The 22,627-nt window shown below is 38.4% G+C and overlaps 1 protein-coding gene across 1 annotated transcript; it reads left to right on the top strand.

The window, feature by feature from the left end:
- Positions 1 to 500: 500 nt before the first annotated feature.
- ghrhra (growth hormone releasing hormone receptor a) lies at positions 501 to 22,261 on the top strand. The gene is made up of 13 exons (XM_020591257.1): positions 501 to 689; positions 1,364 to 1,472; positions 9,105 to 9,212; positions 11,484 to 11,584; positions 11,958 to 12,055; positions 12,574 to 12,706; positions 13,189 to 13,342; positions 14,708 to 14,768; positions 14,912 to 14,981; positions 15,252 to 15,346; positions 18,194 to 18,323; positions 18,933 to 18,974; positions 19,674 to 22,261. The coding sequence occupies exons 1-13, from the start codon at positions 609 to 611 to the stop codon at positions 19,821 to 19,823; spliced, it is 1,332 nt and encodes a 443-aa protein (XP_020446913.1). The 5' UTR covers positions 501 to 608; the 3' UTR covers positions 19,824 to 22,261.
- Positions 22,262 to 22,627: the final 366 nt, after the last annotated feature.

Here is a 22,627-nt window from a genome sequence, read left to right as displayed (position 1 = left end):
ATTTTTTTCTGTCGACTGACTGCTGAATTGATTGTAGCCTACTTTAATGATGCAAATACGCAAACAATTTTCCACCTAATCAAACTACAGCAGTGACCCTGGGATTAAATCTGGAGAGTTGCCAGTAGTGGAACTGGACTGAAGTACTATTCAACTTCTGTATTTTCTTTTTATGTTACGGTAGACTACATTTCATTTACATTTGTTTAGCAGTGTTAGTTACTTTGTAGATTTAGATTATTACAAACTACAATCAACAATAAATACATTTTACAATAACGCATCGATATATTTAATCCAGTTCTGTGTGATCCTTCACCTCAAACCAATAACTGGTTTGGTGCCATTTATTCAAGACATTTATTCACTTGATTTTGCACTGAGAGAGAGAGAGAGAGAGAGCGCAGATGTGCGCCAACAGCAGCCCTCCCCTCAAGTTTACATCTCGCAGAGAGAAAAGGGGATTCATCTTTTTTAGATCGACAGAATACGTGTTCATACCGAGGATACCGAGAAGTCAGTATTTCAGAGGCACGGAGGAACAAACCATCTGACTTGCGCCGACATCATCAGACCGACGAGAGAAGAAGCCAAACAAGACAATAGAAATGTATTGTAAAGGGCTGTTAGGACGACAGAAGAAATACATACTTCTCATCTTTTATCTTTATCTTTGCTACAGGCCCATGGTGAGTGGAATATTTATTTCGTTCATTTACCATTGCTAAATCTTCCGTTCTGAGACCAGAATACTTTATCTCGATTCATGAACTGATTAAAAGCAGCTCAAAGTACGTAAAAAAGTTGACACTTTACTGCTGCATTTTACAAGCTAAATCCTACTATTTAGGAAACGCTCTACTGTACCAATTATAGCGACCACACATTATCATCCTCTGTCATTCTCTGACTTTTTAGAGCAGGAAACGTCCTCATTAAGCTCCTGGCATTAACTGTCGGCTATCAAGGTCCTGGCCTGAAATGAGCAATGTAAATTAATAAACTCCTCTAATTAACAAGCGTTTAACTGGTCCAAATGTTTTCTTAATGCCTGCAAGGTTTGAGCATGAATTTACAGAAGACAGTTTCTGTAACAATATGACCTTCAGTCAATTTAAAGAGCTTAAAGTTGAAGGGAATTGTTCCACTTAAAGTCTGGCTATCTTCAGAGACGATTCGTGAACTAAAGGTGCTTGTTGATGTTTGTTTGACGCACTGTTTGGATGCAGCGGTGGTGGGAAAACGTGGAAATGGGCAGCGGGACTCACGCAATCCTCCAAGCAACAATGGGAGGAAGAGCAACGGCTTGTGGTAGCGCATGTGTCTGCTTTGCTGTAGATAACTAAGTTGTCTCATATTTTAGGCTCACGCCATGCACCCGGACTGCGCCATCATCTCTCAGCATCTGAGGGCGCGGGAGATTTGTAGCCAGACAAGGAGGAGCGAAGCGCAAAATCAGACCGAGCACAGCGGTGGGTTCATGTGGTGGTAGTATGTTGATGCTGCTTTGTGTTTCTGCATACACTCACTTTGAGAGACCAAGGACCAGGTGCACAGGGGCAGAGCTAGAAAATTTTGGGTAGGGTGGCCAGGCTGGGGGCACAGACTCAAAGAGGGGTGGCACATTTGAAATGCATGTAAAAAGTAAATTAAACCATACATTATTATAAATCAAGCTGTTTATTTCTGGTGAAAATAGGGCACAAATCATGTTTTCTTTAGCTAACTTTGGTTGTGCTCCTTATTTACGCGGGTGCTGCTGCACAGTTATCAAAACCCCCATTTTTAGTTTTCATTCCTTCATACTGACAAGCATCACATTTTGAATGACAGCCGTGGCACCACAGGTGGCCCTCCAGGTTCTGGGGGTGGCCACGCCACCACTCAGCTCCACCTGTGTGTGTGTGTGCACAGCCAGAGGATTTTAATAGACAGGAATGTGGACTAAACAAACAAACAAAAGAGTTTTGAGAAGGGCTGGGGAGTAGAAGGCACACAGACAAGAGATGAATCCTAGAATAGCATGTTTTGAGCATCCAGGAAAGCAAATAGCTCTCTAGGACCTTTATAGGTAGTTGTTACATTTCCTTCTTTATGACATGACCTTAAGATAGGACAACATTTATTGATCCCAGAGAGAAGATAACCTGTTACAGCAAAAGGGTGCACAACAGCAAGATGCACATAAATGAGAATATACAAACAAAAACTATGAGACTGTTTTATTTGAACACAAATAACTACAAATATTGATGGGGTAATTAACTTGATAAAGATAAATACAAAATCCTCATTGAGAGATGAAATCCATTTGCAGTGGTGGATGAGTATTTCCTGTGTAAGAACCTTACAATATTGAAATACTTTCTATCCAAGCAATTTATGCTACTTTATATTTCTGTACTCCATTACATTTCAGAGGAATTTTTTAAATACTTTCTATTCTATCAGAATATTTATTTCACAGCTATAGTTCCTTTAACATTAGCATTTTACCAGCAAATCATATGATCAGTTTATAAAATATGATCTGCTAAACAGTCAAAATTAACCGATTGAATAACTGCAACAAAGAACCGTTTCCTTGTTAATGCATAAAAATATTGACCCACAGATATAATAACATATCACTGACAGAATTTGGATACTAGACTTTTTGGCCAATACTGCTTGATTTTTAGTTGTTTAATGAGGGAAACCTTAAAATGAGGGTACTAAATTTACAGCGGCAGAACAAACGTATGTGACACAGTTTCCATTTGTGAAATCAATACTCTCTTATCTCATCCTGTTTAAAAATACTGAGAACAGGGAAAATGACTGAACTCTGTAGAGTGCATGAACATGATACTGTTACTGACACCACAGCCATAGCAGTTGTTGTTCCTGGTGAGGCCTCACCTGCTTGTCCTTCCAATCTGACTTAATGATTTTGTTATAAACTAATGAACCTGGTGTTTCCCAGAGGGCTGTACGTCTCCATAATGGGATGTGTCACTTGAATAACAACACTCTGGCAACTGCCCTTTGTAAGAGTGATAAACTTGAACATTTCCAGACCAATTTGATCTTAAAGCTACTCTACCTAAATGTATTATTTATTTATTTATTTTCTGTCACCATAATTTTTACTCTGTATAACACTTGTAAGTGAGAAGTGACAGCTATGCTACTGCTATTATGAATGAATGAAGAACGAGCAACCAGTGTTGTCACATGTAAACATACAAAATAAACTACGGATGCCTGGTTGCGACAAACTCTGCAATTTCCAGTCCCAAGCTAGTGTTAGCTGACTATCAAGTAAATTTGTCAGTCAAGTAGAATGTTCTGGTTACTGCTAATATGACATAAAGCACTAATATTACACAAGTCTCAACATCCTCTGAAATTTAAATCATATCAATTAGCACAAAGGTAAAAATCAAGTCAAATGCTGCAGTTTAATGCTAAAGATGTTAATGGAATTCAGCAGCTAAGTGCAAACCTTTTTGTATTATTATTGTGAGTTGTATGGGGTATCTGTATTTCTTTGGTTTGTCTAAACATGGCACAAAATGTACGTCTCATACAGTATATTTAGCTCCAAGGCAACAATATCATTTCTGTCATTGAAAAAAAACACATCTACATTAAAAACCAGCATTTCCATCAAAATCCAATTAAAACTTGACGTCCCAGGATGAGTTTGACTGAAGACATGCTGTGTAAAAAATGGAGGTGTCATCCTCCCTCAGCGGTGCTCTGGAAGCACTCACTCGTTGTCCAAAGTAATTTTGAACATCACTGTTAATCCTAAAGGAGGTGGCATTCAACTGGCTAAGTGTAGTGTATTGTTTCATCTGGAGCTGCCTTTTGATAAAGACCTAAGAATAGATCTCTGCTCTATAGGGGGGAGAAAACCTTTTAATTTGATTTGAAAGGAAATGTAAATTTATCATCAACCTCTAATGTCAGGTTACATCCTCTGATGTGTCAGACACATCTGTTAATATAACAATACAGTTTTACCCACACATTTGTTGAAATTTACACAAAGATGCCCATTTCAGTGAGACATAAATGTTTTTTGCTGCATCCACACTGAGGTTTGTTGCATGGATGAATGAGGACAAATGTTTCTTTTAATACATATTATTTGCTCTTTTCTTTGGTGTGTCTAATCTGAAGCTAATCTTTTTGCAATCAATGCAGCACAGTTATCATATCATTCTGTCTGTAGATCTGGGCCTCAAATCAAGAGATCTGAATTGAATTATCTAGAAAAGGGAACTCCAATAAGGGAATATTATTCCACCACATGCCACATGATAAAACTTTAATTTGCACTAGGAAACAATCTCATCCTTAAGAGCAATCCAACAAACAGGGTGAAGAAAACATCTTAGATAACTTATGACTTGGCTTCAGGTTCAGTAAAAAAGCAGTGTAGTTTTTCAAAAGCTCTCTGTCCACAATGAAACATCAAAACAAGAGGAAACAGGATGAAGAGTCTGCAGCTACACTATCAGCTCTGTAAGGCTGCTAACATCAGCATGCTACTGTAACATGCTCACACTATGACAGCACTAACGGCTAAATCCTAGAAGAGAAGTAATCTGTACGATGTCTCGTCTGACCACATCAGAAAGTTTGTAGCTCCAAACAGCTTCACTTGAAGCTGAAGTGGAGTGAAAAACCAGCTGTCATAGAGAGTGGGAGACACAATATCATTTAAATTGGGCATAACATATTTTTAAACAATCTCACCTGCAAGACATTCATTGTTTCCAGGTGGTTGTACACATGAAAGATGGCAGTACTCCAGTAACAAATGAAAAAAAAAGAGAATATAGTTAAATTCTCATCTCGGCACCACTGGCCAGATTGTCTGAATGTGTTTGATGTGTTGTGGAGGGTCCCATGGAAGCCAGTTCTGATGAAACCTGAGGATGAATGGGGTAGAAGACAGTTGCATCAGTCTCACACAGAGTAGATGGTTTACAGCAACACGATGACTGGCTAACAAATGTCGTGGCAAAATGTAATTGGTTCAACTGAAGTTGTACATGCCCTGAGTCAGTTGATTGAGTTGGAAGTGAAAAAATGATGAGAGTAATTAGAAACTACCATGACCATGAATGTCTGTACCAAATAATGCTAATCCATTCAACAGTGGACTGACCAAGAGGTTGGCCTTGCTAAAAATCTATAAATCGTCATCTTACACTTTCCCGACAGGGCAGAGCTTTTGCAACTGATGCTGCAATCCAGCATCAGTTTGAAGAACAAAACTGTCCACATAGTTTTAACATTGCCCATGTGAAGTAACAAACTGAGTTTAAAAAAACAAACAAATAAAAACTATCCAAAACCCAAAACTACCCAGCTTTGTCCTTGTCAATGTAGGAATAATACACAGAGGCTGCAAATTATGCACTTTAAAACACCCACAGCCATTTTTTTCCATGTAAGCCCACATAGTGTCAATGTGTCAGGGTACTGAATGCTGCTGTCCTAATTCCTCCTGTCAGTGTATGTCAACTTTCCAGAAAACTGGCAATTTTATTACATATACGTCCCAGATTGACATCCTGACTACTGTACTCTCTGTGTGAAACATCTAATGTGTCAGTTCATGGCAAAGAATGCACCTTGACAGCAGAACTTTCTGATGATGCTACAACTTTCTAACTTTTATTGAATTTATCTGCTGCTTTGTTGCTCTCCACTGTAAGATGACACAAATTAACTCTGACAACCTGCCGAATAAAATGTAGCTGAAGAAACACCCGAAGTTCAATAATTAAATCAAGGCTTCCTTTGGCTCTCCTATTCTTTAGTGTCATTACTGCTGCTGTGTTGTTTAGTATTCCCAACAAAGTGTCCATAAACCTGCCTCTGTCTCTCTGAAAACTGTTGGGTAGTTGCGTCTGTTTTTCAAAGATGCTTCTTCTGTCACCTAATTTGAGGCCAACATGATCCAATTCTGGCAATTATCACAGTGAAATAGGAAACACTGTAGAATAAAACCCCCGATACCCCTTATATCACAGCAGCTATTTAGTCCTTAAAAATCCAGTAAATAGTCTTTGCTTCATAACGTTTTAATCTCCTGGATTTCCTCCCACAGCAATAAGATGACAGGGGTCCGGTTTGGGGGGAGGGTAATTGTGGCTTAGCCCACAACACAGAGAGGACAAGATGCATTTTTATAATTAGCTGGCTTAGTCCAGACATGCCTGCCCTCTAAGGATGACAGGAATCAAATCTTTTCACAGCAGATATTTTATCTTTGCAGATATATATCTTTGGGGCCAAATAACGAGTAAACATTATGTAACTCGTATACCCAGCTTCCATATGAATGCTCTCCCAATCTCTGGCATTTAATTGTGTATTATTGGCAAGTGTCCAGGTTCTGATAAACCTTAACAATAAACTAATACAGTCATTATTTATGTTATTAATTACATTTGTGCATTCTCTGCTATAACATGTCTGGTGCAGAAAATGCTGATACTGTACAAACCTTCCAGGGAACTTGTATATCTGTAAATATTTTATACTTTAATTTCACACTGCTCTGGTCCCCTAAACAATTTTCTTTTGACTCAGCACTGGTGATTTTCTTCAATATGACATAAAAGTTGACTTGGACTCAAACATGAACTTGATTTGATTTTGGTGGTCAAAGGTCACTGTCCCATTTTTGCAAGCACGATATTTCAGGAACATCATTACCACTCACATTGTGCTGATGGCTCAAACACAGGGCCATGTGGGAAGGTCAGTTAAAACTTTGACCTATAGTTTAGTGTGGGTGAATACTTTGTGCACAATCAAATAGTAAGAGATGAGTCCAGAAACATTCACTGTTGTTGTGTGATTGATAACGTGCTGTGTAAAAGCCCCTACAATTCATAATGCCACCACTGAAACAACAACTCATTGAACAAAAAAATCCATGAGTTGTTAGAAAGTACATTTCAACACAATACCTGCTGCTCCTTCTGGATCCTCGGCTCCAGGAATATTGCTCCGAGTCAGCGTCACAGCAGCAGAGGAGATGCCGAGATGACTCACTCAAATCCCAGGTTCTCCATAAATTATTGCACACTGCTGTCCCACTTTTGCTCCTCAGAGTTACATTGAAGGTGACATCATTTTCACCAGATTGCCTGATTTGGAAAAAGTAATTGGTTTTGTGAAATAGGAAAACGCAGAAGAAGGAGTGGACAATGGATTCAATACACTGGTATTGTACACATGAAATGAGGCACAGAGAGGAAATTGATATTCCACACAGACAGATTGCTGCCTGTAAATCACTGCTCTGTCTGGTGATTTTCTTCAATATGACACAGATTAATATCAGCGGCTACAGGGGATGGGATCAGCTCTGTTTTTGTACTCAGTTTGGATTTTAATTCATTTTTAAGGATAGCTGATTAAAGAACAGGTCCAATAAGTGGATAATTCACAATTAATCAATTATCACTATTATGTTAAGTAAGCTAAAAACCGAATTACATTATCAACATTACATTATTTGATTGTTAGCTGGACTAGTGATGTGGCTCTAGGGATGTTCAAAAAGTTTACCACTTTGGTTTCAACTATTTGATGGATAGACATCAAATTTTTTACAAATATTCATGGTCCCTGGAGGATGCATCCTGATGATTCTCTTGATCCCCTGACTTTTCCTGTAGAGCCTCTACCAGGTTAAAATTTGTGGTCAGAAACACATGGATGAATAAATGACATGAAATTAACATCAGCCACGAAACAATTTTTACCAGCATCTTGCTGAGTGAAGAGTAAGAATCCTAATTTCCCGTACAGGCAGGGTGTGTTTATGTTTTAGTCAGGAGTCACCTCTGACATTTTGAAACAGTTTTATATTCTTGGAAACCTACAGTGTCTGAGGAGTGTCAACTTTTTTCAGAAACAAGATTTCCAGCTGAAAACATATCTTTGACATTTGTTTTGGTCTCATTTGAGCCTTAGGGATAAATGAAGACAAAATCTTTGCTGTGATCGATCTTCATTCTTGCTACTACTGTCCTACTAATTATACATGTAGTCAAGACATTTATTCCTAGCAACAAGGTGGCACAGTAGACTGACTGACTGGCATTGCTATCCATACAGCCACACCACAAACACAATTCTATTTCAGGAAAACATAAAAGAATTGCAGGGTTTGTCCCATAATCTTCACAGTCTGAGCCATGGAGAACTGAGAGAACTGGATGATGGCTCTCAATTTCATGTTGATGTACTGCCTTCTGGAGACATGTATGGCAGCTTCAGTCTGGCAGACAGAGCTAGTCGGCGGATATTAACGTCATGACACAGGACTGACTGAAAGCATGAAGGGAGGGGAACTAAATACCACAAAACATCATGCAGGCAGTAACAGAGTGCCCATTATTAAATGGATTTTTCATGTGATAACACCAACTCTACCACTGCTGAACAAAATAAAGGGCTGATATGACAATGAAACTAAAAATATGTTCAAAAATTAAAGGCCATCAGAATAACAAATGAGCTGAACAAAATACACTGAAATGTGGTCAAAAATTATGTTTCCTGACACACATGCCCAGTTGTCAGCTTATTATGAATTAAACCTAATACAGAGAGGTACTGAATTAACCAAATGATCATTTTGGAAGATGTAGTGCTGAGGTGTTTTTAAACTGTTTCAAGAAAGTAAAAAATGAAATGAACAATTATTATAATATTAATAATACTAACAGTGATAACTGGAGGTGGCGATGAGCTGGGGCTTGTGAAGTTGCAATTTATAAAGCAGGGCCAGGAGAAAGTAACAGGGGCAGGACAGCAGAGTCCCCACGAAAAGTCTAATTTTAATATATTGTTGATGCAATCCATAGCATTATTGTATCACCATTTGAAGAGTTACTGCACCTGAGAGGGAGCTACCTCACTGTTAGTTCGACCTAGCTTTTAATCCCCTTCATTTTTTCTCCCTTTCCTTCCTCTTCTGGGTGGGGAGTCATTTTTAGTGCTATGAAACTAATTAAATCTTGGTGACAAGAAGCCTGAGAAACTTAACTGACTGGCTTGCCCTCCTCCCTTTATGCTTGCAGGATGTAAAACAGAGTGGGATGAAATCGGATGCTGGCTGAGAGCTGACGTCGGGAAGGTGGTCAATGTGTCCTGCTCCCAGGTCTTCCAGCATTTCTCCAGCAATCAAGGTTTGTCTGCATGTTAACCACAATGCCACAAACAAGATCAATTAATTATTAAATACAGTAAGTCTTATTTTCTGCTGGTGCAGTATCACTTCGCTACTAAGTATAATTTTCTGTACTGTATAATCTGCAGAGCTTTTTATAGGCTGGAGTCACTCTGATGAAAGAGAACATTTCATTATGTATATCTATATATGCTCTGGGAGATTTCTGGCAAAAGAAATTATGTTAAATCTTGTCTGCAGGGTTCATATGTCACAGTCTGATATCCTCTTAGACTGCTGTGGGATTTTTTTCCAGAAAAATAAGGCTGATGACACCATGAGAGACATGTTCATTGTTATAATAAGAACACATCTCTACATGAGAGTAAAAGTGTATTATATTTAGAGATAATGTAATGTTCAGAAATGGTTTTTTTTTTTGGAGCAAACAAATACATTACCATTATCTGAACTGCACCAAAACAAACCAGAGTCTTGACTTCCAGTGCAGCAGCAGCTGCCAGCATCTGGACTCCTGTTTGCTCAGTTCAAAGGGAATAGAGGAAAAAACATCCCCTGCCATGAATCACTGTGTCAAAAAAGGCACAACGGTCCAGTTAATTCCTGCATGTGTTATCTCTGGCATACACATTTAGTGTACAAGCCACAAGTACAGTGGTGCAGTAAACCATCCAGCTTATTACAAATGCTGTAAATGTCAGAAAACTTGAATGATGACATGAAAGCATTGAGGGCTGTCTGACTCAAAGCACAAATGGAGTCAAATGGCCAAAGAAATAAAATGTCAGTGCACCCGTTCAAATGTGCTGATATTCAAGCATACAGAAACTTTGACACTGTAGCTACAGCATGAAAATTTGAAGATGGGCTGACATTGTGAAAAAGGTAAAAAGGAGAAATTCAAACTGTGGTCATGTAAACACAAACGCATAGGGTTTTGTATTCACTGTAGTGCAGATCAATTTGATTTTATAGGTCAGACTTTCACAATACAATTTCTTATGCACAATACTAAACATGAAATGTAGTCAATTATTAAAGCTTAACCAGAATTACAATAGTCAAATTTTGAAATAGTTAAAGATTGTGAGGCCACTGTGTGTGGCAGGCACAGACATTCAAACTACTGGAATATTAAACTATAAGCATACAGACTAACATCTATTGTTAGATTGGAGACAAAACAACAGTAGAGGAAACAGTAAATAATCACATCCTTTACCTAATATTTTATAACACTGTATGCTGTTTAACAAAGATGATCACGTCTGCATTTTCACAACTTGTTTCCAATGTCCCTAAACATCTGTTAATGCAGGTTTAACCCCTAAGAGATGAAAAAGAATTGCACCTGCTATGTCTATTAAACTGTTGTAAAGAGGCTTTGGTGATTTATGCTTCAGTGTATCAGTACAATTGAGAAACAGATAAATGAAATTATGATGATAACTCTTGTTCCCTGAAGCAGAAGAATAAGACACAAACACATTTGGGATGTTTGAATTTAACCCTGGATCTTTCAGCAGCATTTAATTACACAGAAGATTAGGCAAAACATGGGTCAATGATGTCCAAGCATGGATAGATTATAGGACAATGGGCCCCTTGGTACAGATATGTGAAGGGCTCCTCAACCCTCCTACATATGAGCAAAACAGGAGGACAAGCATTTTAGTCAGTTTTGTGTCTTTTTGTGATAATTTGGTGTCACGGATGTGTGTATGGGTCAGCAGGATGGGAGATCCAAATAGAGATAGGCAGAAAGGCGAGTGCAGTGAGGTCACTTAAAGAAAAAAGTGAACCATTTTTCTGACAATCCAGGCAAACAAATCCAGAAGGACAAGGCATGGAGGTCATAGACAAGCAACACAGGCAAAAGAAGCAGGCAAAGACAAAGTCCATAAACAACAGAAGCTCCAAAACAGGCATCAGGAAAGATACACAAGTCCACAGAGAACAAAGAAGCTGATGAAAAACATCCACACACCAAGCTGACAGAACTGACAAGAGACCTGGGTATGGAGGGAAAGTCCAGGGACATCTGGTGGCTGGATAGGTAATGACAATTAATGGAAATTTTCAGAAAGCAACAGGGATCTAAAGAAGCAAGGATGTGGGTAGTATTTGCATCTCTGTTTGGTTGTTTTGCATCTCTTTGTGGTCATTTTGCACCTCTCTGCTGTTGTTTTGCATCTCTTTGTTGAGATAAAGCCCATATTGCTCAAAGCTGACTTTCTCCTTTTCTCCTTGTGGTTTGCTTCCACCTCAGGGTATGTTTACAGGAACTGCACTATTGATGGTTGGTCAGAAATGTATCCACCCTATGAGGAAGCCTGTGTTTTCAGTGATGATGGCGAGCCTGAATCTGAGGTATACAGACATGTTGCTGTAATCATGCCAATCAGTTAAGCATATTAATATTGGTTCTGTTTCCTGTCCACTCTTCTTCTCTCGCTGTTTGCTTTTCAGCTGGTACCCATTTCTGGGTTTAGTGCAAGGACAAAAACATTAGTGATACTTGTTCCATGAATAAATGTAAACAGTTTAGAAACATTATTTTATTGATTAGTCGTATGCGCAATAAGGGAAGCACACACGTGTTATATCGATCTCAGTCATGGAGTTTCAGACATGTGTGACATTTGAGAACTCAAACCATTTCCTATTCATATTATAGTTGACAGCATCACAATATGCTCACACTCTGTCTGCCTTTTTCAACTCTCTTTTTCTCTATCTCCAGACAAGTTACCTCTCCACGTTCAGACAGGTTTACACTGTAGGCTATGCCACCTCACTTATCTCCCTGATTACAGCCATAGTGGTGTTCACAGCCTTCAGGTAAGCCCAGAGCAGCACAAATTGTTCTAGATACACATAGTCAGAGGGCAATAAAAGGGAAACAAGTCCCCACAATATGATTGTGTAACCAGATTTACATCCACACAGCAAGAGAAATACTAGGCCACACGCACACACACACATCTTTTATGTCCAAGGACTCACAAAACAGTACAATGCTCTCTTTTAGAAATATTTGTCCTTATTACATTTAGCAAAAGTACAGCACTTTAAAACTGACCTATCATTAGGTACAGAAGTACCAAGCTAACTCAGGTGTGTGCCATTGAATAAGCAGTCAAGTCCTTCCTGTGGGTGTGGCTACAGCCACAGAGTAAGTGCATCTCAAGTCAGACTCACTCAAATATATATATGCAAACCATCATTATCTAAATAATGTTTCAAAATGTTGTTGCTGCCAGTAACACTCACCAAAATGCAGCTTTAAGAGGCAGGTTATAAAGAGAAGAGTACTATCTGTGTATATACTGTATGTGTCATCCTCCCTTTTGTTTCAGGAAGTTCCGCTGCACCAGAAACTACATCCACATCAACCTGTTCTCCTCCTTCATCCTGAGAGCCAGCGCTGTCTTCATTAAAGACATGGTGCTGTTTGCTGATGAGACCTTGGACCACTGCTCCATGTCCACGGTGAGGGTACTAATTAATCAGTAACGTGTCTGTCAAAGCAGGTTCCCATATCTGCTGTATGACTGAGTTGAAGAGACACAAGAGTGGAGTGATAAAGGGGAAGACATGTCAAAAATCTGAACCAAAATATTTTAAAACACTGTTCAAAGTTGAAAAAACATATCAGGTTTTCACAAACCATCTACTGTAGACTCAAGTCTAGACACACAGGCTACAGTAACTATAATGGCTTGTCAAAGATGTAATCCTCAGAGTAACAACAAGTAGTTTATCAAGTGATGAATCTACATAACAACCTCTAATAGCTACAGTGAGATTATAATCTCTAGTTCTCATTTTTCATTTCTGACACAAGACAAAGTACCAATAAGCAATTTGGACATACCAGCTGTACTGCCTCCACGCAAGCTGTGTGTTAGTCTGGTGCTAAATCATGACTGACATCCATTACTAGCGATTTTACTTTGTTATGTCCTCTCTAGACAGCATGCAAGTCAGCCGTGGCTTTCTTCCAGTTCAGCATACTGGCCAATTACTTCTGGTTGCTGGTGGAAGGCATGTATCTGCAGACGCTGCTGGCCCTGACCTTTGTCTCACAAAGGAAATACTTCTGGTGGTATATCCTGATTGGATGGGGTGAGTATGGATGAATGAAGGGGTCATCTGGAGCTATGGCAGGTTAAGAACTGACTGACTCCTGTGTGTTGGTTATATACTGTAGGTACAGATAATATTCATAATAGAAAAAACCCCACACACTTTAATAAGTTTGTGTCTAGCTCTCACTGAGTAACTGACAAATATTCAAATTGCCTACCATGTCTTTACAGTATGGGCTGGAAATCTATTTCCAGATTTTATAGCTGTGTCTCAGCAGATCTCCCTTTGTTTTCTCCCTCAGCTTTTGCTTCCCTGAGCTTTCTATGAAGTGCTCCTCAGTCAACTTATTTCCACCATCTTCCTGTTCCTATTCCTTTGTCTTTTTTGTTTCCTGTTCTCTGTATACAGTATTTTCTTGTTCAAGCTTCTACTCCTGGTAGTTCAATTCCACGTCTATCTTTGTCCTATTATCAAAATGTAACAGGACACAATCCAGCTACAATGTGCTGTTAAGCAGTGACTGTTTTAAGGAGCAGTATAGGATGTTTGCATGTTGTGGAGACAGACACAGAATGTTTCAGTTAAGAGCTCGAGCTCTTGAAACTGTTAGCCGACAAAAATTACAGTTGGCAAAAAACAATTGTTTGGAGGTTTTGTACTTATAACATAAGAGGTACCATGACCTTGTAATGCTCAGCCAGTGCTGAGGCAAGTTCTGTGTTCAAAAACAATGGCTGAAGTATTTTCTAATGAGAGCTTTTTGCAGAGTCTGCTGAATTGTGGCAGCAGAACGGACGCTCAAACCCCCCTTTGTCCATCAGAACAGACCCCTGGGGTTCAAGCATAGGTTGTGTCACTTTGCAGCAGCCTCATTAAGGTATACATTAGCTGGGTTATCAACATTGAGGCAGACTCGGTCCATCCAAGTTAGACTGTGTAAGAAGTTTTAGGAGAATTCCTGGAAAAGCCGCACTGTGCAGTGAGTTTAAATTGCTTTGTTGTTCCACAGAAAAACTGTGGATGGTGCTGAGGAGGATGGAGGAGGTGACACATGCAGACCATGATGGGACTAGTTCTTAATAAAGTGCTCTGCATCTGTCCACCAGTACTGTAGATAAATACACACAGCATCAGCTGGGTCTGAAGGAACTGACCAACATCTCCACGACTCTTCACAGTCTTGCGTTTTTTGTAACCAGATTCTGTGCAGTAGTGACCAGATATGGAGTGACAGCATCGGAGCAACCAGCAATCAGAGCTGTCAAATCAACCAAAATACACGTCTTTTTATGTCATCAAATAACATTAAAAACAAACTTACCAGAAAAATGATCACTTTATACACACCAGCATGATGATATACCATAACATGCATAATGAATCTCTGCTCTCACATCACAGGGCTCCCGTCAGCAGTTGTCATACTTTGGGTTTTGACCAGATTCTTCTATGACGACAGAGGGTACGATGTTTTATATTTTGTAGCAAAGCAGCCTATATTTTCTCATCATTTCAAAGATCTTGAGCCACTGAATGTTAAACAGGAGTTGCAGTAATTCTTATGGTGTTTGTAACTGAGTGTAACATATCTGGCTTTAATTGCAGTTGCTGGGATGACACAGACAATCTTGGTATTTGGTGGATCATTAAAGGACCAATCACAGCCTCGCTGCTGGTGAGTGGAGAGCTACTGTGTGAAACAGTAACTATACCTGACTGTTGGTACACCTGTTGCAGCTACAAAGTATTGCAGTGGCAGATTAATCGCCCAAATTCATACTAATTTTGGTCCTTGACTTCAGGCAGAGGTAGCCCAGATTGTACTTCTAGTGTATTAACATACATTGAGGTTGCAACACATTCTGTTAATAATGTAAATTTAGTGCCTTCTTTCTGTCACTCTGAATGTGTAATTTATGGAATTGTGTGTGTGTATGCCTACCAGGTCAACATTGTCATCTTCATCAACGTCATCCGGATTCTGGTACAAAAACTTAAATCTTCGGCCATGGCTGGAAACAATGACACAGGACATCTTATGTGAGTTTCAACTTACTGACTGAACAAATGTAAAACTACTCTGCCTAATTTCTTTTCAGCCTAGAGGGTCTAGTGAGACTGAAAACAAATTGGCACCACAAGCTGCTCCTAACGTCTCTGTGTCCCTCCCATTACTTCCCATTTCCTAGTGACAACGTACAGATGCCTAGTTGCAATGCACTGTACAAAATGCAGCCCGAAGTAAATAAAATCATATTAATAACAATACAAAGGTAAAATCATGACCAAACCAAATTCACATATATATTTTTCCCCATATAATATTTGTGGATAAAATATTTTGGACCACTCAGCAGTGTTGAGGAAAAACTGCTGAGTTTTAAAAGTTTACTATGGAAGTAAACTGATGAATTCCCTTGACAAAATGCTGAACTCTTTCTTAAAGTTTAAGAGAGAAAATGCTGCACATAGGAGCACAGAAATCCTGCTTTACCTGAATGTCTGCCTTTGCTTTTGACATTTGATTCCAATGATGAGAGCACACAAAAATAGCAGCTTGTACCAGAAATAGTATTTCCTCCATCCCATCCAGCGATAGGATTATTCCACCAGTTCAATGAAGGTTTCACATTTTCAAAAGCTTCATCTCTGTCTTGTAAATGTCAGATGTGATTCAGAAGGACCTGTGACATTGGCAGAAGGCACAAGGCCCAGGTGTGACAAAAGATGACCACAGTCTTATTATACTGCAGGCTTGAAAACAAGATGAGGCCTTAAAAAACTTTAATTTTTCAGCAGCCAAATCATTGACGTTATTTCTGATCAGAATGATTATTTTGGTTACGGTGAATATTCACTATATAGTCATGTTCTAGTCTTTATATTTTGTAGCAAAGCAGCCTATATTTTCTCATCATTTCAAAGATCTTGAGCCACTGAATGTTAAACAGGAGTTGCAGTAATTCTTATGGTGTTTGTAACTGAGTGTAACATATCTGGCTTTAATTGCAGTTGCTGGGATGACACAGACAATCTTGGTATTTGGTGGATCATTAAAGGACCAATCACAGCCTCGCTGCTGGTGAGTGGAGAGCTACTGTGTGAAACAGTAACTATACCTGACTGTTGGTACACCTGTTGCAGCTACAAAGTATTGCAGTGGCAGATTAATCGCCCAAATTCATACTAATTTTGGTCCTTGACTTCAGGCAGAGGTAGCCCAGATTGTACTTCTAGTGTATTAACATACATTGAGGTTGCAACACATTCTGTTAATAATGTAAATTTAGTGCCTTCTTTCTGTCACTCTGAATGTGTAATTTATGGAATTGTGTGTGTGTATGCCTACCAGGTCAACATTGTCATCTTCATCAACGTCATCCGGATTCTGGTACAAAAACTTAAATCTTCGGCCATGGCTGGAAACAATGACACAGGACATCTTATGTGAGTTTCAACTTACTGACTGAACAAATGTAAAACTACTCTGCCTAATTTCTTTTCAGCCTAGAGGGTCTAGTGAGACTGAAAACAAATTGGCACCACAAGCTGCTCCTAACGTCTCTGTGTCCCTCCCATTACTTCCCATTTCCTAGTGACAACGTACAGATGCCTAGTTGCAATGCACTGTACAAAATGCAGCCCGAAGTAAATAAAATCATATTAATAACAATACAAAGGTAAAATCATGACCAAACCAAATTCACATATATATTTTTCCCCATATAATATTTGTGGATAAAATATTTTGGACCACTCAGCAGTGTTGAGGAAAAACTGCTGAGTTTTAAAAGTTTACTATGGAAGTAAACTGATGAATTCCCTTGACAAAATGCTGAACTCTTTCTTAAAGTTTAAGAGAGAAAATGCTGCACATAGGAGCACAGAAATCCTGCTTTACCTGAATGTCTGCCTTTGCTTTTGACATTTGATTCCAATGATGAGAGCACACAAAAATAGCAGCTTGTACCAGAAATAGTATTTCCTCCATCCCATCCAGCGATAGGATTATTCCACCAGTTCAATGAAGGTTTCACATTTTCAAAAGCTTCATCTCTGTCTTGTAAATGTCAGATGTGATTCAGAAGGACCTGTGACATTGGCAGAAGGCACAAGGCCCAGGTGTGACAAAAGATGACCACAGTCTTATTATACTGCAGGCTTGAAAACAAGATGAGGCCTTAAAAAACTTTAATTTTTCAGCAGCCAAATCATTGACGTTATTTCTGATCAGAATGATTATTTTGGTTACGGTGAATATTCACTATATAGTCATGTTCTAGTCTGTGTGACAGCTTGATGTTTTACTAACTGATGTAAGCTTCAGAGAACAAGACACTGATCAGACATCTGTTAGGGTTTAGATTAACTGCTGAATATCTTTTAGTCTATTAGCAGAAACTTAAGAAATAGAAAATGAAGAGAAGAGATAAGGATAACCCATTTCTGGTTCTTATGAATATAGAGCAAAGGGGGAGTTTTTTTTTTTTAATTTCCAAACCACATGATTTGTAAGAATTGGGTGCAATAACATAATATCGTCAAAAATTAAATGGCAATATTTACATGATTTTTAGACATCAGAGATCTGATCTGGACTAAGTTTTGAGCACACTTATGGCCTTTTACTCTGCCACTGATTGAACTGATGACAGCACTGTTTTAAAGGTCAGTGTAATGAAGCTTTGACACTGGCTGGTGGGCCGTGATGAAAATTGGAGTAACAATGCTGAACAATTACTCTGTGTCTGCCATCCTTATATATGCATTATAACTTGGTTTGTACTACTGTTGAGTGGCCTCAGCATAAAAGCAAGTGTTTCAGAGTCCTGATCATTATCTGTACTTACATTTAGACCTTCTACTTCTGTTATCTGTTTCCCTCAGGAGACTGGCAAAATCCACACTGTTCCTCATTCCTCTGTTTGGGATGCACTACACTGTATTTGCCTTCCTGCCTGAGAATACTGGAGTGGCAGCCAGACTCTACATCGAGCTGGGACTGGGCTCCTTCCAGGTAAAAAAACAACAACAACAACAACAACAATAGATTAGAGGGAGCAGAATAAATTCACAGACTCTATGAAGACAAATCACAAAGCAATATGGCAATGAAAATTTAGTCCAGAAAACTAAAAATGAGAGGGAAACTGTCAATAACATAGGGTAGCTTAAGGAATGAGCTGAAGCCATAAATTGCCTTTTTCTGCACTCTTAGAGCTGCTCTTTTATTAGCACACACACACAGAGGCATCTGCACACAGCAACAACACAACTTCCAACTAATAACACGCAAACAACTGAATTATTTAATTCACACTTAACATAATACTGAATTATTTAATTCAGTTGTTTGCCCAGAGGGGCATTATGGGGCATCCCGCCAAGTGTCTCTCCGTCCCCAGTGCTACACTACTAATCATTTAAAATGCCTATTTATCATGAATTTGAGGCTGCAGCTTTGAAGAGTCACTTTTAGTTTTACCTCAGGAAATTACAAAGGAAGAAAGATAAGAAATATTTAAAATCTACTGTGATAGATTTTATGACCTTCTTCTTAAGGCTTAAGTATGTCTAGATGAGCAGTGTCATAATTTTCAAAGTAAGACTGTCTTTCTTGTTGCAGGGGTTTGTGGTGGCACTACTTTACTGTTTCATGAATGGCGAGGTAGGTAAATTGATTTGTTGGCTTCATGACTGAAAAATTCTATGAACATGTATCATACACAGAGCTAATGTGGGGGAAAATGCCGTCAAAAGTTAAAGGTGATCTTTGTATTTTTCTTGTCATGAGAGTAGTTTACCTTCACTGCTACTGAATACAAAAAGCACCGTGTATATTTTTGGGGTGTCCATGTTAACTAGTTAGTAGTGTTCTTTTTCCCGGCAATTGCTGAAGCATTGTTTTGTTTTCTGGCACATCACAAACATCTGTTAGTCAGTGGGATATTGTCAAACCATTCTCAGGAATGTGAACGACTTCACCTGTTTATGCAAGTGTGTACATATGCATCCTTGTAGATAAGACCAACAAAACAGGGACTGTGGACCGATTACTGAACTTGCAGCCCACCAGAACAGGCATGGGGACCTGGGACCTCCATCTAGACAAAAAAAAAAAAAAAAAACCCACAAAGAGGCTCAAAACCACTACAGAGAGAAGCAAAATGACTAAAGAGGCAAACAACCACAAAGAGTTGCAAAAGGACTACAAACTGATACAAAACAAACACAAAAAGACACAAAACAACTACAGGGAGACACAGGAATGATGCAGTCTGTTGTTTTGTGATTGTTCTGTGCCTCTTTCAGTATGGGCGTCTTGCTACACATTGACATATCTGGTAATCTTTGTGTTTGTCTACAGGTCCAAGCAGAGCTGCGGAGGAGGCTGTGGAAGTGTCACAATCAAAATCATCTCAACCCAGCAAAGAGGAGTATCACTCAGATTACAGTTCGAGCCCGTGGCGGGGGGGTTGGGCAGCCTCCTTCTAGCGGCGACGTCTCCTCAGTATGATTGTATAGACTAGTACTACTTCTAGAGACCTCAAAGCTGAACATGCTGATCACATTACTGTAATAACAACAAACCCCTCCTGTGAGAACATAAGACCATAATGAACACTGATGAGTGGCTGAGGAAGTGTTGTGTCAGGATGCTTTTCATCAGTGTCAGCAGCAGCTATGACTAAGGATGGTACAGCAGCTCTTTGTAGTGTGTTCTTTCTTGTATCAGTAAGACAAAAAAACACTGCACAAAGTACACTGACACTGCAGGAAGAGGAAACTACAGTAGAGACAGAGCTGGCTCTCAGCTGTAGCAGAATGATTCTACACCACTGTAGTCTGCACTGACAGTGCAAAAAAGATCACATACTGAGGGATTGTATAGAGATGACTATGAAAACAAGGGATATAGAAACATATTTAAGATAGTGTGTGTCTGCGTGTGAAACTTCCATTTACTGGCAGCCTACACTGTGTCTTAAAAGATTTATTTGGAAGAGTTGTTTGACTTGATGAACTATTTTTAAACAGTATTTGTGCATTTTTAAAGCTTGTTTTCTGTAGCGGTTTTTGCTAATTGGTTAGCAATAGGCATTAGCTTGACTGAGCATTTCAGCTGACACAGTGACAGTTTACGATATAAAATATGTTTAGATCAATATTTAATTTGTTTTAAAGTTGGTGATTCAGGACACATTTGTGTTGCCCACATTGTATGACAGTCCAAATTTACAAGAAACAAGTCAGAACATTGATTATCTTATAATTTAGGTTCTATGAACACAGGCAGAGACTTATAAGACTTTGTGACAAAGTCCTTGTGTTTTACTTTGCTTTTACTCTACTTTGCATATTGCCAACTATGAAAAAGTCATTTACTGAACATTAAATTGTTTTAAAAAATATTTAAGGGTAGGCCTATAGTTTGATATTTTGAAAAATGTTATTGGCTTTTTGCTAAGTGTTAGAAGACAACCTGACCACTCAGGATTATGGTAAATATGAAGCTACGGTAAGCAGCTACTTAGCTTAGCATAACAACCGGAAATAACGCACTGTCTAAAAGTAACAAAAATACCTTATGATATTTAATAAGTTATATCTGCTGTATTTAATCTTTACAAAGATCTAAATGTAAAAACAACATGCAGGTGGCAGTTATTTCAGAGTAAGGCTAGCTGTTCCCCATCCAGTCTCCAGCTAACTGTTGCTTGTAGCCTCATATTAAATGTAGAAAAATAAAAAGTAGTTATTTTTCAAAATGTCAAACTCCTTAAATATAACCTAATTAAATTCACTAATCACAGTATAATGCTTTTGTAAGCGGTCTTTGCCTGTTATTGTAAGTCATTTTAATAACTTGATAATGAGTTTTAAAAGACCATTGTGGATGATTGTGTGAATACTTTGTAGCCGATCACCGACAGACTAGTTCTGGTGGAGCAGAGCACTGAACATATTTATTAACAAATGAGAGCAGCTCAGCAGCACAATGCAGCAACTTATCAAACTTCAGGCAAGAAATGAACACATTTTTACAGCAGAATAGCAAATTTCATATTAATGTCTCTCATAGTGGTATATAATTATTCATACCATCACAATGTTGCAGCTGGTAAAGATGGAATTAATGTTAACTATGCTTATAATTTGAAATACTGTAGTAGCTTGTGAATTTCCCACTGAGGATATTCAAACTCTTGTGATTATAAGTGATCAAAAATACATGCAGTGGTGTACAAATTATAATATTTACCTATAACATATAGTGAACTATGAAGTAGCAGAAAGTGAAAATACTCAAAGTACAGATTGCCTACCTCAAAATTGTACTCAAATACAGTACTTGAATTAATGTAGGCTATTTTGTTACTTTGACAAAACCATTTAATCAGAGATGCTGGTCAGTAAATACTACTGAATTACAAAAGAACACTTAAAACCTATACTATATTTCAAATTTGCTTTTTAAATTACACTAACTTTAAAAAATAATCTGCTCCTCTTCTGCTAGCCTGATAATGACCCTCATCAGAACCAGTTATTTTAGCTATTTGTTACTGTATACAGTATTTAATTTGCAGCTCAGTGGTCTATAGACAGGAATCAACAGCTTGACACAGTGCACTAGAATAAGAGCCAAAATATAATGCCTTTTTTTCTTTGCATTGAATTGAATTGAATCATTTCTGAATCGAACCACGAGTTTGCCAAAGATTCCCACCCCTACTGTAGGCTATATTACTCTGTGTTAGGTGTCGTGATCAAATTTGGTGGAGAAAAAGCCTAGTGAGATCAGTGTATCCCTATTTTATGTATTTTTTTAACATAAATAATGTGCACTTTCACTGTCATTGTCAGCACACAGCATGATTTAATATTGCACTTTACAGCGAGCACTTTATTTTAATTATTGTTCTTGTGGATCTAGTTTGGGTTGTACGTACGAAAAAGCACAATAATAAATGAAACATTTGTGATTTGCAAAATACTGTCTATGACCTTATTGTATTCCTTTCTGAGTTTTCTCTAAACTTGAATAATAAAATAAAATAAGTCTTCACAAAGTACAACAACTTACCACAGACAGATTTATTTTGCAGTCAATTTTACACATCTTGCGATGTGAATGTTGGACACCAGAGCACGTTACACATGACACAGGTAGGACCTAAGTTGAATGAAAGTTTGCAGATATTTTTTCAACATTTAAGTTACTTACACTTATCATCAAGTATGGTTGTTGCTGCATACACATACGTAGGCTACACAATACTCTCTCTTCAACTTTCAAACATAGACACACCCACACAC

Source organism: Monopterus albus, unplaced genomic scaffold (assembly GCF_001952655.1).
Source record: "Monopterus albus unplaced genomic scaffold, M_albus_1.0 scaffold14.1, whole genome shotgun sequence".
Classification (NCBI taxonomy): Eukaryota; Metazoa; Chordata; class Actinopteri; order Synbranchiformes; family Synbranchidae; genus Monopterus; species Monopterus albus.
The sequence above is the reverse complement of the archived record's forward strand: the minus strand, read 5'-3'. Positions and strand labels throughout refer to the sequence as shown.